This window comes from Eschrichtius robustus, chromosome 13 (genome assembly GCF_028021215.1).
Source record: "Eschrichtius robustus isolate mEscRob2 chromosome 13, mEscRob2.pri, whole genome shotgun sequence".
In the NCBI taxonomy this organism is placed as follows: domain Eukaryota; kingdom Metazoa; phylum Chordata; class Mammalia; order Artiodactyla; family Eschrichtiidae; genus Eschrichtius; species Eschrichtius robustus.
Genome location: NC_090836.1, coordinates 10,302,600 through 10,328,331, shown reverse-complemented (window position 1 = coordinate 10,328,331; position 25,732 = coordinate 10,302,600). Strand labels below are relative to the sequence as shown.

Below are 25,732 nucleotides of genomic sequence, written 5' to 3'. Positions count from 1 at the left end.
ACTCATTTAACCCTCACAAGAACCTTTCTGCAGTAGACTAGTATTCTCATCCCCATGTAACAGAAGAGGAAACTGAGGCTTAGAAGAATCAACTAACTTGCTCAAGGTCACACAGCTAGAGGCAGTGCCAGGGTTTGAACTCAGGCAGTGAGGCTCTGGCGTTCATACTCAGAACCACTACGCAGAACTGCCCACAAAATCAAGGTCCAAGTTCTCCCACCTCAGCTGAGCCTTCAGTGGCTCTGGTCCTCACAACTGTACTGCTACCCAACAGTCACTCTCAACAAATGACCTCCCCTCTCCTTCAGCGAGAACACACAGGCTCCTCAGGCATGACTGGTCTGTGCCAGGCAGCCTCTTAAAAACCTGCCTAGATCTTCCCTGTTCTCTCAAAACAAATGCCCTCAGGGCTCTAAGTCCCCTCTCTCCTGCTGCCTCAGAGACCTCACTCTCAGAATCCCCTTTCTATCCTTCACCCTCCATCTCTTCTCTTCCATCTCTTCCCCTCAACCTGGAAGCACGTTCAAATATACCACCTGCAAGAAACACCCCAAACCTCCTTTGATCTTCATCCACTTTTTAAAAAATTAATTAATTTTTATTTTTGGCTGCGTTGGGTCTTTGTTGCTGCGCGCAGGCTTTCTCTAGGTGCAGAGAGTGGGGGCTATTCTTCATTGCAGTGCGTGGGCTTCTCGTTGCGGTGGCTTCTCTTGCTGCAGAGCACGGGCTCTTGGCATGTGGACTTCAGTAGTTGTGGCTCGCAGGCTCAGTAGTTGTGGCTCACGGGCTCAGTAGTTGTGGCTCACGGGCTCTAGAGCGCAGGCTCAGTAGTTGTGGCACACGGGCTTAGTTGCTCCGTGGCATGTGGGATCTTCCTGGACCAGGGCCCGAACCCATGTCCCCTGCACTGGCAGGCGGATTCTTAACCACTGCGCCACCAGCGAAGTCCCAATCTTCATCCACTTTTAATTCTATAGTTTCAGCCTCTATCTTCCTCTGTGACCATGGATTAATTGCTTACTTTCTCTAACAGCCTTCGATTTCTGCATCTGTGTGTCATGAGGGTCCTGGACCAGAAGGTCTCTGAGGTCCTTCCAGCTCCGACATCTGTGGCTCTTAATGGAGAGATTTCTTGGAACAAACTTAGTTTCTCCACTGTCCCCGGAAGCCCCGAAGTTAATTTTCTTCCGAGACTCCCAGCTGTTCCTGCAGCCAGCAGCGCTCTCCGCCTTCTCTCCATTCGTTTCCCAAATCCCGGTTTTCCTTTACGACGTGGCTTCAGCCTCACCCGCTATATCCCAGGATATCCTGACCTTTAACTCTCCCAGGACTTCAGCTGTGAACCACAACTGAGCACTCTCCATTGATGGCACTGTATCTTTCACCTTACTGTTCTGTGTACCTTCATGCCCTCGCCCAGACTAAGCTCGCAGCGAGCAGGGACCAGTCACGTTTCTCTGTAACCCTTAAAGGACCTCACACTAAGTTGGTCAGCACTAGTTGCTCAGCCATGCTGGCTGGTTGGCTGAGGGTCATCCTGAAGCCACTGAGGAAACTAGTGGTCAGTGTACAAGACTCTGGTGTGAAGGAAGACCACCCGTGGCTTCCACGCCTCTCTTACACAGAAATTTGTCAAACATCAACTTTTTATTCAAAAGCATCATCCAAATTTAGCAATAGGAAAGCTCAGCTAACTCCTTGATTTTCCTCTCTCTGAATCAGAAACTGTTACAGCCATGTTTCCCTTTGATCCAAATGTAAGTGATCACTAGTGCTGCAGCTTTCTGGGCCTCTGCTTGACCCGGGTTCTAACTTCCACTAACACACATTCTCCACGGTTATTAAGTTCCCTGACTTTTCAACACATATAGCATTATGTTACTTCCTCACACTTGCAACTCAACTTCCAGGAAACATCTGGAATAATATCAGAGAGTTGGTGTTTGATCAGAACTACATCCTCTGCTTTATTCATTTGGAAGTGACTAATTTCAGCCCTTAGGTTTGAAGTTGAGCGCACATGGATGTGTATGTTTCAGGAGTTTGCACCCACAGAGGAGACAGGTCTTCAGTGAAGAATCTAAAGCAGTGCTCACCTCCCTCGGCCCTAAGACAACTACCGAGGTGCTGCTCATACCGGGACTGCTGTTCTCTGCCTGGTAACAATCCTGGGTCACTACTGACCGCTCAAAGTGAATCCCAAGCCTCCTCTAGCAGAATTTTAAACTCAGTTTAAAATTTTGTTTTCAATGAATGCCCCACGGCACTGGTGCTCAGCCCTGGTCACACGTGACAATCCTCGAGGGCAGCGGTCCCCAAGCTTTTTGGCACCAGGGACCGGTTTCGTGGAAGACGATTTTTCCATGGACCCGGGCGGGGGCGGGGGGCGGGGGTATGGTTCAGGCGGTAATGCGAGCGATGAGGAGCAATGCGGGGCGGCAGATGAAGCTTCGCTCGCTTTCCTGGTGCTCACCTCCTGCTGTGAGGCCCCATTCCCAACGGGGGCCCGGGGGTCGGGGACCCCTGATCTAGAGCATGTTCATGAACACCAGTCAATGCCCAGCTTCCTTCCTACCAACCCAGCCTTCCAAGATTTCCATTTAATTGCTCTGGAGTGAGATCTACACATCAGTATTTTCTTCAAAGCATCTCAGCTATACTGAATGAATTAAGGTAATCTTTTAGGTATGATAAGGGCATTCTGGCTGTGTTTTTGAGAAGGGGTCTTTCGTTAGTGGAAAAACTGGTGAAATTCAAATAAGGTCTCTGTTTAGTAAATGGTATTGTACCAATGTTCATTTCCTGGTTTTGTCTTCGGGCTAAGGTTTTGTAAGATGCTCACTTTAGAGGAAGCCGTGTGAGAAGCAGACAGGAACTCTCTGAATTATGTTTGTGATTTTTCTCTAAGTCTAAAAGTAATTCAAATTAAAAAGGTTTTTAAAGGAGTCCTTTATTTTTAAAGATGCATACTTAAATACTCATGAATGAAATGATATGCCTGAGATTTCCTGCAACACAAACCAGTTAGGAAGGTGGCAGGGAGGGAGTCGGGGTGTGGATGAAACAGGAGTCTTCACAAGCTGATATCTGTAGTAGCTGGGCGATGAGGACAGGAAGGGTATCTGTCTACTTCAGTGTGTGCGTAAAATTTTCCGTCATATATATTGGAGGAAAAAATTCCCAGGTGATTCTAACACTCATTCAGGGCCAAAAAACACTGCTCTGGAGTCCTGAAAATGTGGTATAATGAGCTCTGTCTGGTACTATCAGCTACAAAATACTTTGCCCAGCTCCTGGACAATGAATTAGTCACTTAATCTCTCCGTACCACACTTTCCTAACTATGAAATGACAGGAATGGAGTAGACAACCTTTCAAGAAGAAGACAGGAAAAGCATTAAAAAGCTGATTTATTCTAAAATCTTATGGAAGTTAATATCATAATTAATTTCTAGCACGGTCAAAAATGATAAGGTCTTACATCCACAAAAGCATTTTCCCAAAGAATGCTCTAAAAAACACTACTTCTATAAGATGTTAATAGATGTTACCTAAGATAAGGGTTCCGAAATCAAATAAGTTTGAAAAGTGCTGATTTTCTTTACTGTAAGATTCCTAAGAACTTTTTAATAAGATAACATGCATTGTGACTTTCCAAGGGTGGTTATGAAATATGCAAAAAGTCTGACCTTCTTTACATGGAACTAGTTTTATGGAACTTATTTTGGAAAACAATGCTCTACACCAGTGGTTCCCAAATCCCAGGTAACGGAGAATGGCATTAGTATCATTTGGTAAGTTTATTAAAATAATGATTTGCAGACCATGTCCTAGACCTACTGGGGGAGAGGAGAATTCAGTATTAAAAGAAAGAAAATCCAATAATAATAATTCATATAATCCAATGCATAGTCATGTTTGGGACTTAAGCTCTTTAGATCATAATGTAGTAAAATAAATATAGTATCTGAAAGGCCACATAGATGCCAACCAAAATAAAAGGTCATATTTAATAGTTTTCCATATAAAAGTATTTAGTCCATGAGAGAAGCATACATGCATACAACATTTTATGAAAGGTAAGTAGTAAAATACTGGAGGTGTTGACAAATTTAAATCTATCAGTATAACTAATGACTACTTAGTTATAGACATACTACATCCTTGAGATTACAAAACTGATCATTAATTGCAGTGACTCTACTCTCCACCCTTTCCTTGTGTATTTCCTCATGTCCACCTTCTCTTGCCAGAGTCAATGATCAGGACTATTTTGTTAAACTCCAGGCAGTGCCATTCACGTAAGTGGTTTCTCCACGATACAGCTCCTGACCTTTTCTTTTTATGACATTACAGAACAGAAATCCCTTCTTGATTGAAAACTTTGGAAAACATATTTACTTATACCTTGGTGCTCCCAGAGCTGTGCCATGCAGTGGCCCAATCAGTGATATATTTAAATGCTTAAAAGAGTACCTACTTTATGTTATTCATAATTACTCAACATGTGTACCACACTCTTTCATTTACTAAGTACTTTCACATGAATTATCTTGTGTCTTTCCTCACAAAAACCCTGTGGGTTAAGTAGGCATAATTGTTTCTATCCAACCAATAAGCATCACCGAGCTTTTCCTGCTAACACAGTGAGAAATATAATTGAGGGAGATGTCAGGGCTCCTGCTCTCAAAGAACTGATACCCGACTGGAAAACAAAATATAAATTACATGCAGGAAAGGGTTGAAATCAATTAATGTTAGCCAAAGCAAATCAGTATGGCAGGACTTCACACATACTAATAACAGTTAACACTTACTAAGCAATTTAATATTCACTCAACCCTGCGGGCAGATTACTACCGTTAGACCCATTTTTCAGATGAGGAAAACTGAGACCAAGAGAAGTGCAGTAACTTTCCCAAGCAAATAAGTGGTGAACCAGGATTAAACTCCAGATTAGTCTACTCCATGGACCACTCTTTTCCACCATCACATTCCACTGCTGGGAAAGACAATCTTCTCAAAGCAATGGGGACAGATGTCAAGACATTTAGATAGAAAATGACTACTTCCCAGAAAGTTGGGATCACTGGCTCTACACCCCAGGAGAAAAGGACTCAGGAGTCACAGGGAATCACAAGATTGAGTCAGCCATGATATTTTCTCACAGTAAGTTACCTCTTTGATTCGTTTGACCAAAGCGTTCTGATCAAAAGCAACAGCCTCTGCACACTGACGGAGGTGATCCTGATAACGGAGGCAGAGCTGCAGCACCTGCTGAGAATCCAACTTCTCCAGTCTGGTGTTTGTTGGAGAAGTCTGGCCACTCAACAGCCCTTGGAAGCAAAAAAAGAATAAAACCAAATGAAATGGAAATTACTAATAAGCTTGTGAATAAAGTAGCTTAATAACAAGTTCACTGAAGGCAGGGTAAGAGGCTTAAATTTAATCTTGCATCTTTTGTCATATACCTGTGACGATCACAGCAACTATCATTTATGGAGCACCTTATGTGCCAAGCACTTGGCAAAGTGCCTCCTGCGCATTACTTTTCATATACTCGCTCAGGAAAGTAAACTATTATTAGCCCCATTTTATAGGTGAGAAACCCAAGACGCCGCGAGGTTAAGTAACTTTCCTAAAGTCACATAATAAGTGATTTCTCCAAGACAGAGCACCTGACCTTACGGCACTAATTTAAAGCATCAGGAGTATAAACCCCCTCTTGACTGAAAAATCTGGAAGATGTACCTACTGGATTCCTTTAACTAATTAAAGTGGTTGTCTGAGAAACAGAAAGAATGTATACATATATACGGAAACTGTTAGGAGGAGATGCAAAAAGGAAAACATTTAAAAGGTGAACAGGATGTCCACTAACGCACCATAAGCCTCAACCTTTACATTTTCTTTCAACATCAGTTTAGTTGTGTAACTATTAAATTCCCTTAAATTTGAACAGGACGTTATATTTTCAAAGCCTTTCACACAGAATTATCTTCCCTTTCTTTAAGGTGTGTAGAACCGGATAATTATTAGCATTTACAAAAGATGAAATACCAATGAAAGAGGCTAAATGACGTGCTCAGGGTCACACAGCAAAGTCCTGACTAGAACTCAAGCCTCCTGACTTCTGGTCAAGTGCTTATTGTCAGCCTGAAGGTTCACAAACTTTTTGGTGTCAGGACCCCTTTACCCTCTCAGAAATTACTGAGGACCCCCAAAGAGCACTTGTGTATGTAGTTTAAATCAATATTCATCTGTTAAAAATTAAAACAGAAAATTCTTGAATGTTTATTAAATCATTTAAAAAAATAATAATCCCATTACATGTTAACATAAATAACATATTTTAAAGAAAATCTACTCCCCAAAACAAAAAAGTGAGAAGAGTGGCACTCGTTTACATTTTTGTAAGTCTTAAATGTCTTGGCTTCATAGAAAACAGCTGGATTCTCAGACTTGCTTCTGCATTTAATCTGTTGCTATTCCACATCATGTAGCCTCTGAAAAACTCCACTGTACACTTGTAAGAGAGTGAAAGTAATTAGCAAATGTCTAAGTATTACTGTGAAAATAGTTTTGACTTCAGAGAATCCCTAGCAGGGTCCTGGGGCTCTCAGGCACTCCCCACCCCACTGAGAGCAGTACCCTCACACCAGAGCCAATGGCACAACACGGGTCCTCCTAAATAAACACAACAGCACATGCGCTGCGCACCATCAGAATGAACTCGCCCACATCAAAGTTTGTCTTGGGAAGCCTTCCCCAATCCTCTACTAATCTGTTCACCATTTCTAAAATTTTGTCATTTCAGGGGCTTCCCTGGTGGCGCAGTGGTTAAGAATCCGCCTGCCAGTGCAGGGGACACGGGTTCGAGCCCCGGTCCAGGAAGATCCCACATGCCGTGGAGCAACTAAGCCCATGCACCACAACTACTGAGGCTGCGCTCTGGAGCCCACGAGCCACAACTACTGAAGTCTGCACGCCTAGAGCCCGTGCTCCACAACAAGAGAAGCCACCACAATGAGAAGCCCGCGCACTGCAACAATGAGTAGCCCCCCTGCTCGCCGCAACTAAAGAAAGCCCGCGCGCAGCAACGAAGACCCAACGCAGCCAAAAGTAATATAAATAAATTTAATTAAAATCAAAAAAGAATAAAGGAGAGTTAAATAAATAAATAAATAAATAAAATTTTGTCATTTCAAAAATGTTCAAAAATGGAATAAGCTAACATGTAACCTTTTGGGATTTTTTTCACCCAACATAATATCGGGTTGGCCAAAAAGTTCATCGGGTTTTTCCGTAAGATGTTACCCAATACCTTAGAGATTCATCTAAGTTGTTGCATGTATCAGTAGTTTGTTCCTTTTATTTCTGAGTAGTATCCCACAGTATGTACATCCCAGAGTTTGGTTAACCATTCACCCACTGAAGGCCATTTGAGTTGTTTCCAGTTTGGGGACACGACAAACGAAGCGGCTATACAGTCGTCGTACAGCATGACAAACGAAGCTGCTATACAGTCGTCGTACAGGTTTTTGCGTAAACGTAAGTTTTCCTTTCTCTGGGATAAATGCCCAACAGTGCAATTGCTGGGTTGCATGACAACTGCATGTTTAGTTTTATGAGAAACTGCCAAACTGTTTTCTAGAGTGCCCGTAACCTAGCAAATGGGGGATTTTTCAGACCACTAAAATCTCCTAACAAAATTATCAAGGGCTACCCTACTACTGACAAAGAATACAGTTCCAGGAATGCAGACTTCGGAAGAAAGGACCAGCTTTTTGTCGTCAATCAAGGATTGAAGTAGAAAAAGAGTGAGAATGGGGAGTTCTCTGGTAGTCTAGTGCTTAGGATTTGGCACTTTCACTGCTGTGGCCCGGGTTCAATCCCTGGTCCAGGAACTGAGATCCTGCAAGCCGTGCAGCACAGACAAAAAAAAAAAAAAGAGAGTGAGGAGGCAATGTGGGAAGAGGAATGAATGATTCTGTGCCATCAAAAGTGGGCCAGGATAATGCAAAGGCCATAAAGGAAACACTGATATATCCAACAAGATAAAAAACAAGCTTCCTCATGGCAAAAAACAGTATAAGTTAAAAAAAAAATCAACAAACAAACAAAAAAAACCCACTGCTACTCATATCACAAAGGGTAAGCTTCCTATTGGAAAAAGAGCTCCTAGAAATTGGCAAGTAAAAAATCAGCAAAAGAAAGATGGACAGAGGATATGAATGACGTTTCACAGAAAAGTAAATACCAATGCCTCAACTCTAAGATGCAGAACCTCACTCATAATAAGAAAAACAGAAATTAAAACTTCACCTCAAGCCGATATTACACCTATCAAATAGGTAAAAATCCAAGAGTGTGATAAAAACTCTCTAGGTGGAACTATAAGGAAACAGGCATTGCTGGTTTTTATGTAAGTTGTTACTGACATGGAGGGTGATTTGGCAAAGATATCAAAGTTACAAATGCATAAAGCCTCTAATGCAGCAATTTCTCTACTAGGAATTTATATATACATTAGCACACATGCTAAATGACATATAATTATGTATAAGAGTACTCACTGTAGCAGTGACTATAATAGTAAAAGATAAGCAAACACCTCAGTATCCATCAGTAGGGAGCTTGCTAATTAATCAAGGAACATCCATAAATGGAATTATGTGACCATAGAAAAGAATGAGGGAGGTACATACTCACATGGAAAAATCTCCCTAAGATATTAAGTAATAAAAGGAAGGTATGGACTTCCCTGGTGGCGCAGTGGTTAAGAATCTGCCTGCCAATGCAGGGGACACAGGTTCGAGCCCTGGTCCGAGAAGATCCCACATGCCGCGGAGCAACTAAGCCCGTGCGCCACAACTACTGAGCCTGCGCTCTAGAGCCCGCGAGCCACAACTTCTGAGCCCATGTGCCACAACTACTGAGCCTGTGCTCTAGAGCCCATGTGCCACAACTACTGAAGTCCACGTGCCTAGAGCCCGTGCTCCGCAACAAGAGGAGCCACCGCAATGAGAAGCCCGTGCACTGCAACGAAGAGTAGCCCCCGCTCGCCGCAACCAGAGAAAGCCCGCGTGCAGCAACAATGACCCAACGCAGCCAAAAATAAATAAACAAATAAATTTATTAAAAATAAAAATAAAAGAAAGGTATATAGAATAGTGTATGGAGTGTGCTACCACTGTGTAAAAATAGGGGAGGGGTACAAGTAAATAAAAACATATATTCATATTTACTTGTATTGTCATGAAGAAACTCTGGAATGACTCCAAGAACTAGACAGATGGAGAACAAGGGTCGGGAAGGAGAATTTCAGAGTATACTTTTAACATTTTTTAAACCATATGAATGTATTTCCCTTTCCAAAATGTTTACATAAATAAAGTCATTTCCCCACCCCAAGTATCCCCAACTCTGTCCGTCAAAACCAGTTCCCTCTCTTTCATGCTCACCAGGGCCTATATGGCTGGATATACCTTCAAACAGTATCTTCTCCAAGGTGATTAAAAAACCTCCTAACAAACTGTGAGCTGGGGGAGAACAGGGGCCATGTTTTACTTTTTATCTCGTGCATTATAGCCCCTGGTACATAAAAGGTTCTCCAACTAGGCTAAGAGGATGCAGTTCTGTTGCTGGAATTCCAAGGAAAGAGTGAGCTGAGGGAGACTTCAGGAGGAAAAAAAGGCTTCTCGGGGTCCCTACTCTGTCTTCTCCACATATACTTCGGAGTGAGGCATGGTCTCAGTCCGCACCTGCCCCTCCGAGGTGAGTGAGGAAGATTTCCGGAGGCTGCACTGGAGAGCGGCGAGGCGGAAAGCTCCAGGGCCAGCCCAGGTCACCAGAGGCCCGAAGCAGAGGGCCCCATACCCAGCGTTAGCTCTCAAACCAAACCCCTGACTCTTCCTCTTAAAAAAAAAAAGGCGGGGGAAGTGGGGGGAAAGTTGCCAAGTCTAGAAGGCACACTAAGGTGTTCAAATCAAGCTGCCCAGCCAACTCCAAAGTCAAAGAAATTACACTTCCAATCACCCTTATAAAGCACAACTGTACCCTCCCCCAAATCACCTGAAAACAAAGCCCAGGTACGTGGGTCTATTATCAGAATGTGTTCCTTAGACTCACAGGAATCTCTGAAAATCTGCCACAAATCCTGCTCCAGAACACAGAAGGAGCAAGACAGAGAGAAAAAGATGGGCCACTTCTTCTACTCCTGAAGCTACAGAGCTATGGCAAGCCAGGCCAACCCTACAGGCAACGAGTACAAAGTCTTCCCATCACTCTCAAGTGTCAGGAACCCGCCTCCCCCATTTTGATGACTGACCCACTCCTATATCTTCTGATAAAAGGAAGAGGGAGGACAGAAAGCTGGGTAAATTTAGAGATGGTAAATATTTTCATTTTCAGAAGACCACATACTGCCAGGCCTCCGAATTGTTTTTATTCTGAATGCACATTAAATTTTTGTTTTTTTAATTGTAGATGCTTTAAATGAGGTGTGTGCTCTCCTGCTCTCTCAACCCCAACAGCCAGCTTCACTCATTCACATCACCGGCCCGGCCTCTGAGGGCCTCTAGGCTTACACCTCTGTTTCAATTCTTACTTACCAACTCTAATAATAACCTAAACCCTTAGCTTCGGTAACAGAGAATGAACCCTATATCCCCTTGAAATTATCTTTTGTATAGTTTTATAAATGGTCTTTACGGTTACGTTTTTTTTCTTTTTTTTTACATTTTATTACATAAATTTTCAAACATACAGAAAAGTAAGAAAAAAATATATACCCAGATACCATCTAGAATCAGCAACTAACATTTTAGCATATCTACTTCATCTTTCTGTTTTTTCTTTTCCTGAGCAATATGAAAAAAATTAGAGATCATGACACTTCATCCCTAATACTCTGTTCTTCTACATATCTATGGTTAGTTTTTCATGTTAAATAAAAGTTTCTAAATTATGTCTTCTTTACTGTGCTAGGGAACACACGGCCATTACCCTCCCTTTTCTAATTCTTCTTTAGCTTAAAACAGTGATGCATACAAAGTAGATGTTTATTGAGTTAAAAACATGATTTAATAGATTCCATATTTGCAAATGGTAAATACTGGAGACATTTCCTAAGACCTTGTTGAAACCACTTTGTTTATACAGGAATGGAGAGTGGGCTCTAGGGAATGGGTGAGGACCAAGCCTGAATATAACACAGACCCAGCAAATTGCCATCTGTACCTAGCTCTTTGTGTAAAGTGTTGAGTGGAAAAATCATCAGGTTAGAAATTTGGAAAATATTTTGCTGAGCAATCTTTTTCTTTCTGAAATGTCAGGTAGGAAAAAAAAAGTGTTTGTAAAGTATAGTACAGAGCCATATGGGTATTAACCTCTGCTATTATCAAACTGAATTCCTTAACTTTTAGACGCTTAGCTGCTTCCAGGACTGGAAATGAGTACTGTGAGTAATGGGCTCACATCTGGATAACAGTGTAACAAGCTCCATTTCCTCCTACAGAATCCAGAAAGCAGACGTATGTAACTTTGACAAAAGTTACTGTGAAGGTACAATTAAGCAACAGATAATTAAAAAAGAAATCTCCCCCCAAACTAATAAGGGATTTTTGACTCTGCTGGTCACAGTATATTTCAAAGTCAAAAGCACATAAACCATGTGTATTATTTACCTAATATGAACTCTAGTTCTCAAAGGCACTCTCTCACCTTCCCTTAAAGAAAGGGAAAAGTCTAAAAACACTTGACCCACTTGGACAGGACCTTATGATGTGTGTTAGGGATCAATTCCTTTGGGGTATTCAGAAAAAGGGTGCCCTCCATGACTGGTTCCCTTAGGAACTTTTATCTCCATTCAGTCACCTCAGAGGCACACCAGTCTCACCCAGGAGAAGCAGCCGCCCAGAATGGCTACCATCATTGTTTTGGTTAATCTATGTGGCAGAAGAGACTGCAAGTGTAGACAGCCCTAAACAGCCAACCTATCACAATGTTTGGTGTGGAGAGAAACAATGCTCCCAGGATCTCCCTCCTAATGGTTTCCAATACCTACCAGAGGGCCAAGAAAGAAGAACTTTCTCATTGAGGTAGTGCTAAAGACTGAATGTCTGTGTCCCCCCCAAAATTCATATGCTGAAACCTAATGTGATAGTATAAGGAGGCAGGGCCTTTGGGAGGTGATTAGGTCATGAGGGTAGAGCCATCATGAATGGGATTAGTGTCCTTATAAAAGAAACCCCAGAGGGTTCAATTGGCCTGTCCACCATGTAGGACACAGCAAAAAGACTGCTGTCTGTGAATCAGGAAGTGGTCCCTCACCAGACACTGAATCTATCTGCCAGCACCTTGATCTTGGACTTCCTAGCCTCCACAACTGTGAGAAATAAATTTCCGTTGTTTGAAGACATCCAATCTGTGGTATTTTGTTATAGAAGCCCAAATGCACTAAGACAGGGAACATGGGAAAATGTGGTTTGAGCCCCATTATTATTTGAGCTGTGTGAATTTGGACAATTTACCTTATACCTCTTAGCCTCAGTTTTCTCATGTAAAACTGGGATAATAATCACCTCCCTTTTAGGGTTTGCCTAGCATACAGGATCCTGATAAATATCTGTTCCCTTTAATCTCGCCTTTCTTAAGACTCAGGAGGTAAAGGGGCACTCAGGCTTGGAGGGAATCTGTGGTAGGTTACAGAAAGCACTTCATTCCTCTAGGTTCAGGCACCCATTTGTCCACGGTCAACGGCTCTGGTTTATGGTACCAAAGAAACAAGAACAGCGGATGTCAACAACCAAAAATAGATACAGCTTTTACAAAAATGATCAGTAACCACAAATGAGACACCTCACTATCCTCAAGGAATCCTATCCACCATTATGAACTTAGCTTTTTAAAATCTCCTCCCAAAGAGTTAAGCAAAAGGTTCAACTCATCATCCTCCTTCAACAGTTCCCAGGTTCAAAGCCTTGCTTTCCTGCTGAACTTTCAGGCCAGGGAAGGGAGGCAGCATGACATAATGAAAAAAAGTACAAGCTCTGGAGTCAAATAGACCTGGGAATTTGAATCCAGGGATTGCCATTTACCACTTGTGTCATGTGAGGGTAGTCACTTAACTTCCCTGAACTCAAACCCTTCATCAATAAATTAAATACTATGCACATTAAAGGAGTACTGTGAGAATTATATCAAGTTATGCCTGGCAGAGTATCTGGCACAGAGTAGGTACTCAATTCATGTTAGTTTTCTCAAGGTCCCCAAGTCCCCAACTACCAACTCTTGCCACGATCAAATAAGCAGGGTTTCAAATCTGGCTGTATGACTGGCCAACCCTACCATATATGAACATTTGCTGCTAGCACCTCCTTCTATATACCAGCACTATAGAAAATAATAAAGAAGTGATCCCACACCTCAGGCAGATTACTAGAAGAAGCAGGAATTAAATACAAAGAACGCAGATATAAATAGGGACTAAAATGAAATAGAACAACAAAAGCCCAATTCAAAAATGGGCAAAGGACTTAAGTAGACGTTTCTCCAAAGATGCAAAGAAGTCAATAAACACATTAAAGATGCTCAACATCACTAATCCTTAGGGGAATGAAAAAAAAAACACACAACAAACAAAAGAAACACGCACCACAATGAGATACCACTTTTAACCAACAGAGTGGCTGTTACCCAAATAGAAAATAATAAGTACTGGTGAAGATGTGGCGAAATTGAAACCCTTATGCATTGCTGGTGAGAATGTAAAATGGGGCACCCACTGTGGAAAGCAATATGGTAGTTCCTTTAAAAACTAAACACAGAGAGCATTCGGGGGAAATGGTAGAATGGGAAGCACCAGGAATCTGTCTCCCCACCTAAACAACAATTGCACAGGCAGAATCTGTCTGATGTAACTATTATACTTTGGAGCTCTGGAGTCTATAGAAGGCTTCAACTTCCAGGGGAAGGCCTGGATGGTAAACTGGTTAATTTCAGTCACTTTCAGCTCTTAGCACAGCAGCACCTATCCATTCCCCAACCCCTGTGGCAGGCAGCTGTGAGCAACTTACACACAGCTTGCAGGTGCCAGGGTGGGCAAAAAGGACCCTATCCTTCAAACATCAGGGGTCTGTATTCTGACCACTGATTGGGTCTTCTGATCACGATGGTACAGACAAGGAGGCAGTGGCCACTGTTGTTGCACATCCTCCATTATTGCAGGCCCCTCACTCTCCGGCTGAAGTGACTTCCAGGGGACTTAAAGGACTGGTACATTTTTTCTTCCCTTTCATTTTTCTCTTTTTCCCCTCTTTTAGCTAGACATTGAACGTGAGAACATTCAAAAGCAACCACATATTTGGGGGAAATCAGAAAGTCACTGTGCATGCCCAGGAAAGGTACAGGCTCAGAAAAGATCTGGGAAGCCCTAATCCTCAGCAGAGAGATACCCTACAACAATCAAACAAAAGCAGAAAACAGAAACAAAAGCCAGTAAACCCTGGAGAAGAAGAATCTGATTTCTGGAGTTGCCTCACTGTTAAATTCAATGTCCAGTTTTCAACAAAAAATCACAAAACCCACAAGAAACAGAAAAGCATTCCAAGGTACAAACAACAGAAACTGTCCCAAACAACAGAAACAGAAAAGGATCTGATGGCAGATCTACTACACAAAGATTTTTAAACTGTCTTAAAGATGTTCAAAGAATTAAAGTCAAGAATAATGAGGTATAAACAAAATGGAGATATCTCAAGAGATAGAAAACCTAAAAAGAAAGAAACAAAAAATTTTGAAGCTGAAAACTATAACTGAAATGAAAATTTCACTAGAGGGATTCAAAGGCAGATTTGAGCAGGCAAAAGAATCAGTGAACTTGAAGTAGGACAATGGAAATTGCCAAGTCTGAGGAACAGAAAGAAATAAGATTGAAGAAAAGTAAAAAGAGCCTAAGGGACCTGTGGGACACCATCAAGCAGAACAACAAACATACTGCAGAAGTCCCAAAAGGACTTTTCTCTTGAAAAAGACAGAGAAAATATTTGAAGAAATATTGGCTGAAAACTTCCCAAATTTGATGAAAGGCATGAATATATATATCCAAGAAGCCCAACAAACGCTAAGTAGGATGAACTTAAAGAGATCGATACCAGGACACATTACAGATGGTCCACAACTTATGATGGTTCAACTTGATATTTTGACTTTATGGTGGTGCAGAAGCAATACACATTCAGTAGAAACCATATTTTGAACTTTGATCTTTTCTCAGGCTAGTGATATTCAGTATGATACTCTCTTGAGATGCTGGGCACCAGCAGTGAGCCACAGCTCCAAGTCAGCCATGTGATCAAAATGGTATACTTACAACCATTCTGTACCCATACAGCCATTCTGTTTTTCACTTTCAGAAAAGTATTCGATAAATTACATGAAATATTCAACACTTTATTATAAAATAGGCTTTGGATTAGATGACTTTGCCCAACTGTAGGCTAATGTAAGTGTTCTGAGCATGTTTAAGGTACGCTAGGCTAAGCTATGGTATTTGGTAGGCTGGGTGTATTAAATGAATTTATGATATTTTCAACTTACGATGGGTTTATTGGAAAATAACCCCATTGTAAACTGAGTAAGATCTGTATAATCAAACTGTCGAAAGTCAAAGACAAAGAGAGAATTTTGAAAGCAGAAAGAGAAAAGCAACTCATTCCATTCAAGGAATCCTCTATAAGACTATCAGCAGATTTCTGAACAGAAACTTCACAGGCCACAAGGCAGTGGGCTGATATATTTAAAGTGCTTTTATATTCAAAACTGTCAACCAAGAATTCTATTTGCAGCAAAGATATCTTTCAAAAGTAAGGGAGAGGGCTTCCCTGGTGGCGCAGTGGTTGAGAATCTGCTTGCCAGTGCAGGGGACACGGGTTCGAGCCCTGGTCTGGGAAGAGCTCACATGCCGTGGAGCAACTAGGCCCGTGAGCCACAACTACTGAGCCTGCGCGTCTGGAGCCTGTGCTCCCAACAAGAGAGGCTGCGATAGTGAGAGGCCCGCGCACCGCGATGAAGAGTAGCCCCCGCTTGCCACAACTAGAGAAAGCCCTTGCACAGAAACAAAGACCCAACACAGCCAAAAATAAATTAATTAATTAATTAATTAAAAAAAAAAAAGTGAGGGAGAAATTAAGATATTCCCAGATAAACAAAAGCTGAGGGAATTCATTACCACTAGATCTGCCCTGCACGAAATGCTAAAAGAAGTCCTGCAGGTTGAAATGAAAGGATACTTGACAGTAACTTGGAACTATATGAATAAATAAATATCTCAGTAAAGGTAAATACACAGACAATTATAAAAGCTAGCATTTTTATAACAATGGTATGAAACTTCACTTTGTTTTCTACATGATTTAAGAGACATATATTTAAAAAAATTATTAGTTTATGTCTTTGGGAAATGTATAAAGATGTAATTTTGTGACATCTACAACTGAAAGGAGTGAAGATGGAGTTGTAAAGGAGCAGAGTTTTTATGGTACTGAAGTTAATCTGATATAAATTCAATATAGAGTGTTATTATTTTAGTATGTTAAATATAATCCCCATAGTAACAACAAATATAATAGTTACAGAATATACAAAAGAAAGTAAGAAGGAATTTTAAAATTTCACTACAAAAAAATCAACTAAACACAAAATAAGACAGTAATGCAGGAAATGAGGGACAAAAAGCTATTAGGCATAAAAGAAAACAAAGCAAAATGACAGAAGTCCCTCCTCATCACTAATTACTTTAAATGTAAATGGAATAAACTCTCAAATCAAGAGACAGAGATTGGCATTATGGATTTAAAAAAGAAAGGATAATCCAACCATATGCTATCTACAAAAGACTCACTTTACATCCAAAGACACAAATAGGTTGAAAGAGAAAGGATGATAAAAGACATTCCAGGCATATAGTAACCAAAAGAGAGCAAGGGTAGTCATACTAATTCAGACAAAATATACTTTAAATCAAAAAAGTTTACAAGAGACAAAGAAGGACATTATATATTAATAAAAGGTTCAATACAGCAAAATACATAACAATTGTAAACATTTATGCACCTAATAACAGACCATCAAAATACATTAAGCAAAAATTGACAGAATTAAAGTGAGAAATAGACAGTTCTGCAGTAATAGTTGGATATATCAATACCCCATTCTCAATAATGGATAGAACAATCAGACAAAAGATAAGTAAGAAAACAGAGGACCTGAACAACACAGTAAGTTACTTACATCTAATATATACAGAACACTCTACCCAACAACAATAGAATACACATTCTTTTCAAGTGCACATGGAACATATCCCAGGACAGACTTACAAGTTAAGTCTCAATAGATTTCAAAATACAGATATCATACCAAGTATTTGCTCTAATCACAGCAGGATGAAGTTAGAAATCAATAGCAGAAGGAAAACTGAAAAATTCAAACTTGTGGAAATTAAACAACACACTCTTAAACAACCAATGGATCAAAGAAGAAATCACAAGGGAAATTTTAAAATACTTAGAGACAAAGAAACCAAAAACATAGTATACCAAAACTTAAGGGATGCAGCAAAGCAGTGTTAAGGGGGACATTTATAGCTACAAAAGCTTACATTAAAAAGGAAAAAAAGATATCAAGTCAACAACCTAACATTAAAACTTAAGGAACCAGAATAATAAGAACTAATACAGAAAACCTTAAAGATTAAAAAAAAAATTTTTAGAACTAATATATGAATTTAGTAAGGTAGAAGGATACAAAGTCAACACACAAGGGCTTCCCTGGTGGTACAGTGGTTAGGAATCCGCCTGCCAATTCAGGGGACACAGGTTCGAGCCCTGGTCCAGGAAGATCCCACATGCTGCAGAGCAACTAAGCCTGTGCGCCACAGCTACTGAGCCTTCGCTCTAGAGCCCTTGAGCCACAATTACTGAGCCTGCGTGCCACAACTACTTAAGTCCGTGCACCTAGAGCCTGTGCTCCGCAACAAGAGAAGCCACCTCAATGAGAAGCGTGTGCACCGCAACGAAGAGCAGGCCCGCTCGCTGCAAATAGAGAAAGCCAGCGCACAGCAACGAAGACCCAACACAGCCAAAAATAAATAAAATAAATTTTAAAAACCCAAAATGTTAAAAAAAAAAAAAAAAGTCAACACAAAAATCAGTTGCATTTCTATACACTAACAATGAACAATCAAAAAAGATATTAAGAAAACAATTACATTTACAGAAGTATCAAAAAGAATAAAATACTTAGGAATTAACCAAGGAGATGAAAGACTTGTACAATGAACACTCCAAAACACTGCTGAAAGAAGTTGAAGACATAAATAAATGGAAAGACAACTCATCTTTCATGAACTGAAAGACATAATATTATTAAGATATCAATACTACCCAAAGTGATCTACAGATTCAATGCAATGCCTACCAAAATTCCAACATTTTTTGCAGAAATAGAAAACCACATCCTAAAATTCATATGGAATCTCAAAGAAACCTCAGTAGTCAATCCTGAAAAAGAAGAGCAAAGCTGGAAAACTCATACTTTGTCATTTCAAAACTTACTACAGGGACTTCCCTGGTAGTCCAGTGGTTGGGACTCCGCACTTCCAATGCAGGGGGCCCGAGTTCGATCCCTGGTCAGGGAAATAAATCCCACATGCCGCAACTAAGACCGGGAGCAGCCAAATAAATAAATAAATATTAAAAAAAAAAAAAACTTACTACAAAGCTACAGTAATCAAAACAATGTGCTACTGACATAAACACGGACATATAGATCAACGGAACAGAAGAGACAGCCCAGAAACAAACCCTCACATATATGGTCAAATGATTTCCTACAAGGGTGTCAAGACCATTCAATGGGGGGAAAGAACAGTCTTTTCAAGAAACGGTGCTGAGAAAATTGGATATCCACATGCAAAAGAATGAAGTTGAACTCTTATCTAACATCACATACAAAAATTAACTCAAAATGGCTCAGAGACCTAAACTATAGAACTCTTTGAAGAAAACAAATGGCAGATGCTTCACGACATTTGATTTGACAATGATTTCTCGTATAGGACACCAAAGATACAAGCAACAAGAGAAAAAAAATAGACAAACTGGACTTCATGATAATTAAAAAATTTTATGCATCAAAAGGCACTATCAACAGAGTAAAAAGACAGCCCAAAGGGTTAATATTCAGAATACATTTTAAAAACTCCTAAAACTCAACATAAAAACCAAACAACTTGATTCAAAAATGGTCAAAAGACTTGAATAGATATTTCTCCAAAGAAGATATACAAATAGCCAATAAGCACATGAAACGATGCTCAAAATCACTCATCATATGGGAAATGCAAATCAAAACTGCAGTAAGATACTACCTCACACTCATTAGGATGGCTACTATCAAAAAAGCAGAAAACAACAAGTGTTGGTGAGAATGTGGAGAAATTGGAACCCATGTGCACTGCTGATGGGAATGTAAAATGGTACAGTCACTGTGGAAAACAGCAGGGTAGTTCCTCAAAAAATTAAACATAGAATTACCATACGATTACCAGCAATTCCACTTCCAGGTATATACCCAAAAGAAGTGAAAGCAGGGTCTCGAAGTGATATTTGTACACTCATGTTCGTGGCAGCATTGTTCATGAGAGTTAGGAAGTGGAAGCAACCCAAGCAACCACCAATGGATGAATGGATAAGCAGAATGTGGTATATACATACAGTGTTACATTATTCAGCCTAGAAAGGAAGGAAATTCTGACATACGCTACAACATGGACGAATCCTGAGAACATTATGCTAAGTGAAATAAGCCAGATGCAAAAGGGAAAATATTGTATGATTCCACTTACATGAGGTACAAAGAACAGTCAAATTCATAGAGAAAGAAAGTAGAATAACGGTTGCCAGGGGCTGAGGGGAGGAGAAAATAAGACGTTACTATTTACTGGGTACAGAATTTCCAATTCGGATGATGGAAAAGTCCTAGAGATGGACAGTGGTGATGTTGCACAATAATGTGAATGGACTTAATGCCACTGAATTTCAGGCTCAAAAAGGGTTAAGATGGTACATTTTATGCTATGTTATGTTGTACACAACAAAAAAAGTCAAGTAGATTGAGTTTAATTTTTGCTAAACAAAAATATTTCACAATACCCCTCTAATAAAGTGGTCAAAAAATGTGTGGCCAATAGGGAACAAAAGAAAAAAGATAAACCAAGGATATAAAAAAGGATATACCAATATTTATATTTATATATACCAATTTATATATACCAATATTTATATACCAATATAAAAAAGGATAGACCAATATGTATATACCAATATTTATATTTATATATACCAATTTATATATACCAATATAAAAAAGGATAAATCAAGGGGAAAAAAGTAAGTCTCATTTCCTTCTCTGAAAACTGAGCAAGTTGAACCATGTTTTCTTCCAAGTCTACATTTTGAAAATTCCATGTTTCTATGAGGAGAGAGACAAAGTAATATTCTAGACTGCTATACCATGCATGCTTCTTTTTCTTTCTTTCTTTTTTTTTTTTTTTTTTTTTACAAAGACTGATTTAGAATTATTTGCAGAAAGGAACATGTTTAAATTCAGAAGACCCTTACTCTGAGTATGCACATAAAAGAAATGCAGTCTAGGGACTTCCCTGGCGGTCCAGTGGTTAAGAATTTGTGCTTCCACTGCAGGGGGCACGGGTTCAATCCCTGGCTGGGGGACTAAGATCCCGCATGCTACATGGTGCGCCCCCCCCAAAAAAAAAAAAAAGCAGTCTACTACAAACATACGTAGTTTGGATGCCACAACCTTTCAGCACCTCTCACTGAATGAACGCAGAAAGCCCACTCTGTCTCACTTGTCTGGAAGAACGACTGCCAGCCTGTAAAAATGAGGCACCTGGGTCCTCCCTGCAACTTGGCAGCTAACATTCACCACGCCCAGGTGTTCTCCACTTGCTGAAACATCAATACCCCAATACTGCAGCTTTCCAGACAAAGTGAGGATGGTTGTTTGGAGCACCAAAGGCTTCTTCCCTTGCTAAAAGAGTTTGCTTTAAGGAATAAAGTGCTCTTTTAAAAATTGGCATTTAACATATGATTCTACTTACTGTAGTCTGAAGTCTGTGTACACAGCTTCTTAGAAATACAGGCTCTGCAAGGCACACTAAGACCGACTCTAAAAGAGGAGAGGCTATCTTTTTAGAGCCAACGGCAAGCACATTGGAAACCTGAATTTTTTTTTTTTTTTAGGTTTTCAGAAAGATGAATCGCAGATTCACTTTCCACAAAAACAAATGAAGTACTAAGAAAAGGATGCAACAAAAAAGCCATCTGAAATATTAATACCAGGACTTCCTTGCTCAGAGGGGCTGCCCTTCTTGTAGGTGCTAACTCATGGCTTCCTTGAAGGATTACATACCCTGTCCCGTGGACAATGAGACACACAGGATTGTTTACACTAAAGAAAACACCCTGATCATATGGAAAGTTCTCATTTATTAGTAGCTTAAAATGCTGAGGCAATACTGTTAATTTATAACAGCTAATTTCTAAGCACAAGATGGATTTGAGAAAAAAACTGATTTTTCTACACATGAAGTCTACTAATAAGGAAAACGATCTTGATTTCTACTCAGCTTATATACAATTAACAGGAAATAAAGAGTATTTTTTCTATAAACAGAGAGAGTTAAGACCCAGGGAGCTGGCAATAAAGCAAAGTGTCACATACGAGAACCCAGTCACCTATTATACCAAAGCTGAAGAACCAAGAGAGCCTCTTTTTTCCCACTGCCCTGCAGCCAGAACACAAGGTCGTAACAGAAGTTCCACCAATCTATACACATGCCCCAGCCTCTAAATAGGGAGCAAATGTTGCAAAATAGGGGCCTTCCAAGAGGTACATTCTCTGGTGACAGCAGTTTCTGGAGAACCAGTGTTTCTGAGGAAGCAACAGAAGCAGAACCAGTGGCAAAGTTCAGTCTCTACGGCCAGCTAGCACCGTTTGTGGCACAAGGCATGTCAAGTGCTTGGTCGTGACAGCAAGTAGTGACCTCAGTGGGTCAGTTCCGTGGCCTGATTTTGGCCATTATGCTTGGGTAGGTTGTCCAAAACCTGATTCTAGAGCTCTTCTGGAGATCCTGTAAACTAGCCATTGTCCTTTCAATAAATTCTTTCTTGGCTTAGATCAGCCAGAAAATCTGACTGATACACTTAACCTCGATTTCTCTATCAGGGGTAAAACTATGTACCTTGAAGGTAGCTGAGAGGATTAAACAAGATATGTGAAAGCCCTTTGTAAACAATAAGCCATATATTATTATAATTTACCAAAATTTAACTATATGTCAGGTACTATATAAAGCATTAGATTTTGAGAAAAACTACAGCTAACATTAATGATGGCACTCTCTTAGCCAAGCACCGTGCTGAACATGTTATACATTTTACCTTACTTGTCAGGACGACCTTAGGAGGCAGATTTTAGTATCCTCTATACTAAGTAAGTAAATAGTAATAATAATCATGACAACAAATCACAGTGATGGAATTAACGAAGAAATACTGTAAATTAATGATTTTTGGTGACAGAAATATTACTGTAATTTAAGGGAGATAATACAGTAGCCAAACCAAGAATTGGAGTTGCCAATTCTTGAAATGCTAGTGTCCAAAATCTGGCAACTTACTTAAAATACCATTTTCCTCTTAATTTATGCTTAAGACAGTTCTGCTTAGTTGAGACTTGATTATACTTTGGAATCAAAATGTTTTCAGCAGCAACATAGCTCATTTATGACAATCTTACTCTTCAGGGGCTGGATCTCTGGAATACACTTGGTGGAAGGTTCATTTTTGGCAGTTACCATGGCATCCTTTTTGTGTATTATTGTTGACCATCTTGCTTTCTCCCAGTTACCTGGTAAGGTCCTTGAGGAAAGAATCATGTATTTTTGTCTCTGAAATTCAGACCCAAGGCACATTAAGTGCCTTATAGATGTATACAAAGTAGTCCTCCATAGATGTCTGCTGTTTCATATACTGAATGCTCATATTTGCGTGAGTTCTGCAAACACACAATTAGCGCCCCCTTGGGCCTCGGCTAAAGCTCCCTAATCCCGAAGGCTCGAGTGCTCAGCCACTCCATTCCAGTTCCTTCAAGCGAAGTTCCGATTTAAATTTATTTCTCAGCAGAGCAAGAGACACGCATTCTGTTCATATCTCTCCAAAGAAATGAACTCATTCCTGTCTCTAAAGTAAACTTACGTCACCCGTATTGAAAGATATAGGCTCTTCTTGTGCAAGTAGTAAATGAGGCCTTAATCTATAAATCACTTGACAGCAGTCTTTTGAAAATTCGGCAAAGGCAGTGCTATGGAACTACTGCTAAAAGTGATACCAAAGGTCAACAAAACCGAGGATTAAACTTTGTTCTTTTCCCCTAGCAACCTCCTAAACACACACACAGTATACCCCGTCATCGCTAAGTCAAAGCTTGATTGATCTAGTGTAATTAAATCATATACTCAACAAGTCCCCTCCTTGGTCCTCTGATCCTTGGTCTCAAGTTCACTGAGATAACATATCTGGATCCCAATGTGACATAAACGCAAGATTCACAGGGCTGAGAGAACGGGTTTCCACGTTCCAAGCCCATCGAGCATGTGTGCCACTGCCTTTGTCGTAGAAGATACCCAAGTTATAAAAATTCAACCTTTCCCCACTTATGCCTAAAGCACACAGCTGCAAAAACATCCTTCTTTATGGGACATATCAGTTGATAATATTCAGAAAGAAAAAATTATGTAAGTATTTGTTACTCTTTTCTCATCCTGTGCTTCAGTTTCCCCAGAGACAGAAAGGAGCCCCATAGGGTGCCAGGGAGAGATGGGAAGGAAATCCTTGGTGTGTCCAAACCAAGCAGAGAGGGGCTGGGATTACCAAAGAGAAGCAAGCAGAAGCAACATACTGCCAACAATCTTACCACACTACCAATATGATATATTAACTGAGTAACCCAAACATATGAACATTTTTGTTAACAGAAGTACATCTGATTTTATGATTTTATATTATGAAATTAATATAAATAAGTGAGGAGAACAGACTAGCAAACTGGTTAAATATATAGGTTTTAGAATTAGACCTGTGTTTAAACCTGGCTCTACCTTTAATAGCTGTGAGACAGGAAAAGTCTTTAAACTTCTCTGAGCCTCAGCGTCCTCGCCTGCCAAATGAGGGAAATGCCTACCCTAAGAGGTTATTCAGGATTTAAAGAAGGTAATATATGTAACACCTTTGGGCAAAAAAAAAAAAAAAAGAGAGACACACAGAAAGAAAGAATGATAAAACGAGTCGTACCTATAGGCACTTTGGAATTTTCTGTCTACCAAGTATAAAAATATGTGGAAGGTTTTTCTAGCCTACCTATGTTCACATATATAATTTTCACTACAAAGACAAGATAAAACTAAATTATACCTTGGAAGGAAACAAAGACAAAAAGCAGGTCAAACATATGTTTGTTTTCATGTTAATTATAGTAGAAGCTAACAGACAAATACATAAAGGCGAAGTATTTCCAGCATTATTTTTAGGGAGCTTTTCAATTAAAAAAAATGAAATGGTAAGTGAAAGTTATAAAAAATCAAATTTGGGCTTAAGGAACAGAACCACACTAAACTAATCAAAGCTGTCCAATGAAGGAGCAGACTGCCTTTTATCACAACAACCTGTTTGGGATTAGATATTTAGCAAGTCAAGCCTATAAGTCTACTTCAGTGAGATAGTCTACAAAATACACTCAATTTGGGGACTCTGCAAGAAGTAGAAGATTGGATGATAAAATTTTAAAAGTCCCTTCCAATTCTAAAATGCTATAATCCTTGAACACTACAATATACAAGCAACTCTCTGGTGTCCATGGTAGAGTGAAGTTCACCTCTAATATCATCCCTAATAAGAGAAGGGTGTCCAAATTCAATTAAAGGACAGATTTGCCACTCAACTCAAATATGAGAGAAGCTAAATTAATGGATCTCATGACCCCCGAACCATGTTCTATTTTCCTCTCTCGACTGCTTTTTTCTTCTCCCTGGATGCCTTCCTTACAATCTCTTCAAACTAATTCCACACATATTTACTGACCTTTTCTAGAAATCTATCCCAAAGAAACAAACTGAAACTCATAAGAAGATTTATATACCAAGATTGTTTATTGTAGTACTAAAATAATATCAAGGCTGTCCTCTAAGGGGAGAATGATTAAATTATAACGTTTATATGAAGAAATGTTATGCAGCTATTAAATTTGAGTTTTAAAGTAACAGTCAATGACAGGAAATGCCACAATATAATCTTAAGTGAAATTGTGATACAAAATGACAAATTTAGCATGATTCTAATTGGAGAGTAAATGTGTATCATATATATGTTTACACTAGAAGGAAATACATAGTAAAATGTTAACAATGGCTATGTATAGGTGGTGGAATTTTTAATTTTCTTTTTTGTAATTCTTTTCCAAATTATCCAAAATAAACATATATTCACTTTGTGATCATAAAAAAGAAACATTAATTTCTAAAAATAAATATGAGCCAAAAAAACTATCTAATAGTTATCTTGGTTCTGTAACTCTGAAAGTGAAAATAATT

At 39.8% G+C, this 25,732-nt stretch overlaps 1 protein-coding gene across 2 annotated transcripts in view; it reads right to left on the bottom strand.

The window, feature by feature from the left end:
- BORCS5 (BLOC-1 related complex subunit 5) overlaps positions 1 to 25,732 on the bottom strand; it is a 96,814-nt gene that overhangs the window by 26,697 nt on the left and 44,385 nt on the right. For both annotated transcript variants that reach the window (XM_068560690.1, XM_068560689.1), the window contains exon 3: positions 5,179 to 5,336. In XM_068560690.1, coding sequence (XP_068416791.1) covers positions 5,179 to 5,336 — 158 coding nt within the window. The remainder of the gene's footprint in view (positions 1 to 5,178; positions 5,337 to 25,732) is intronic.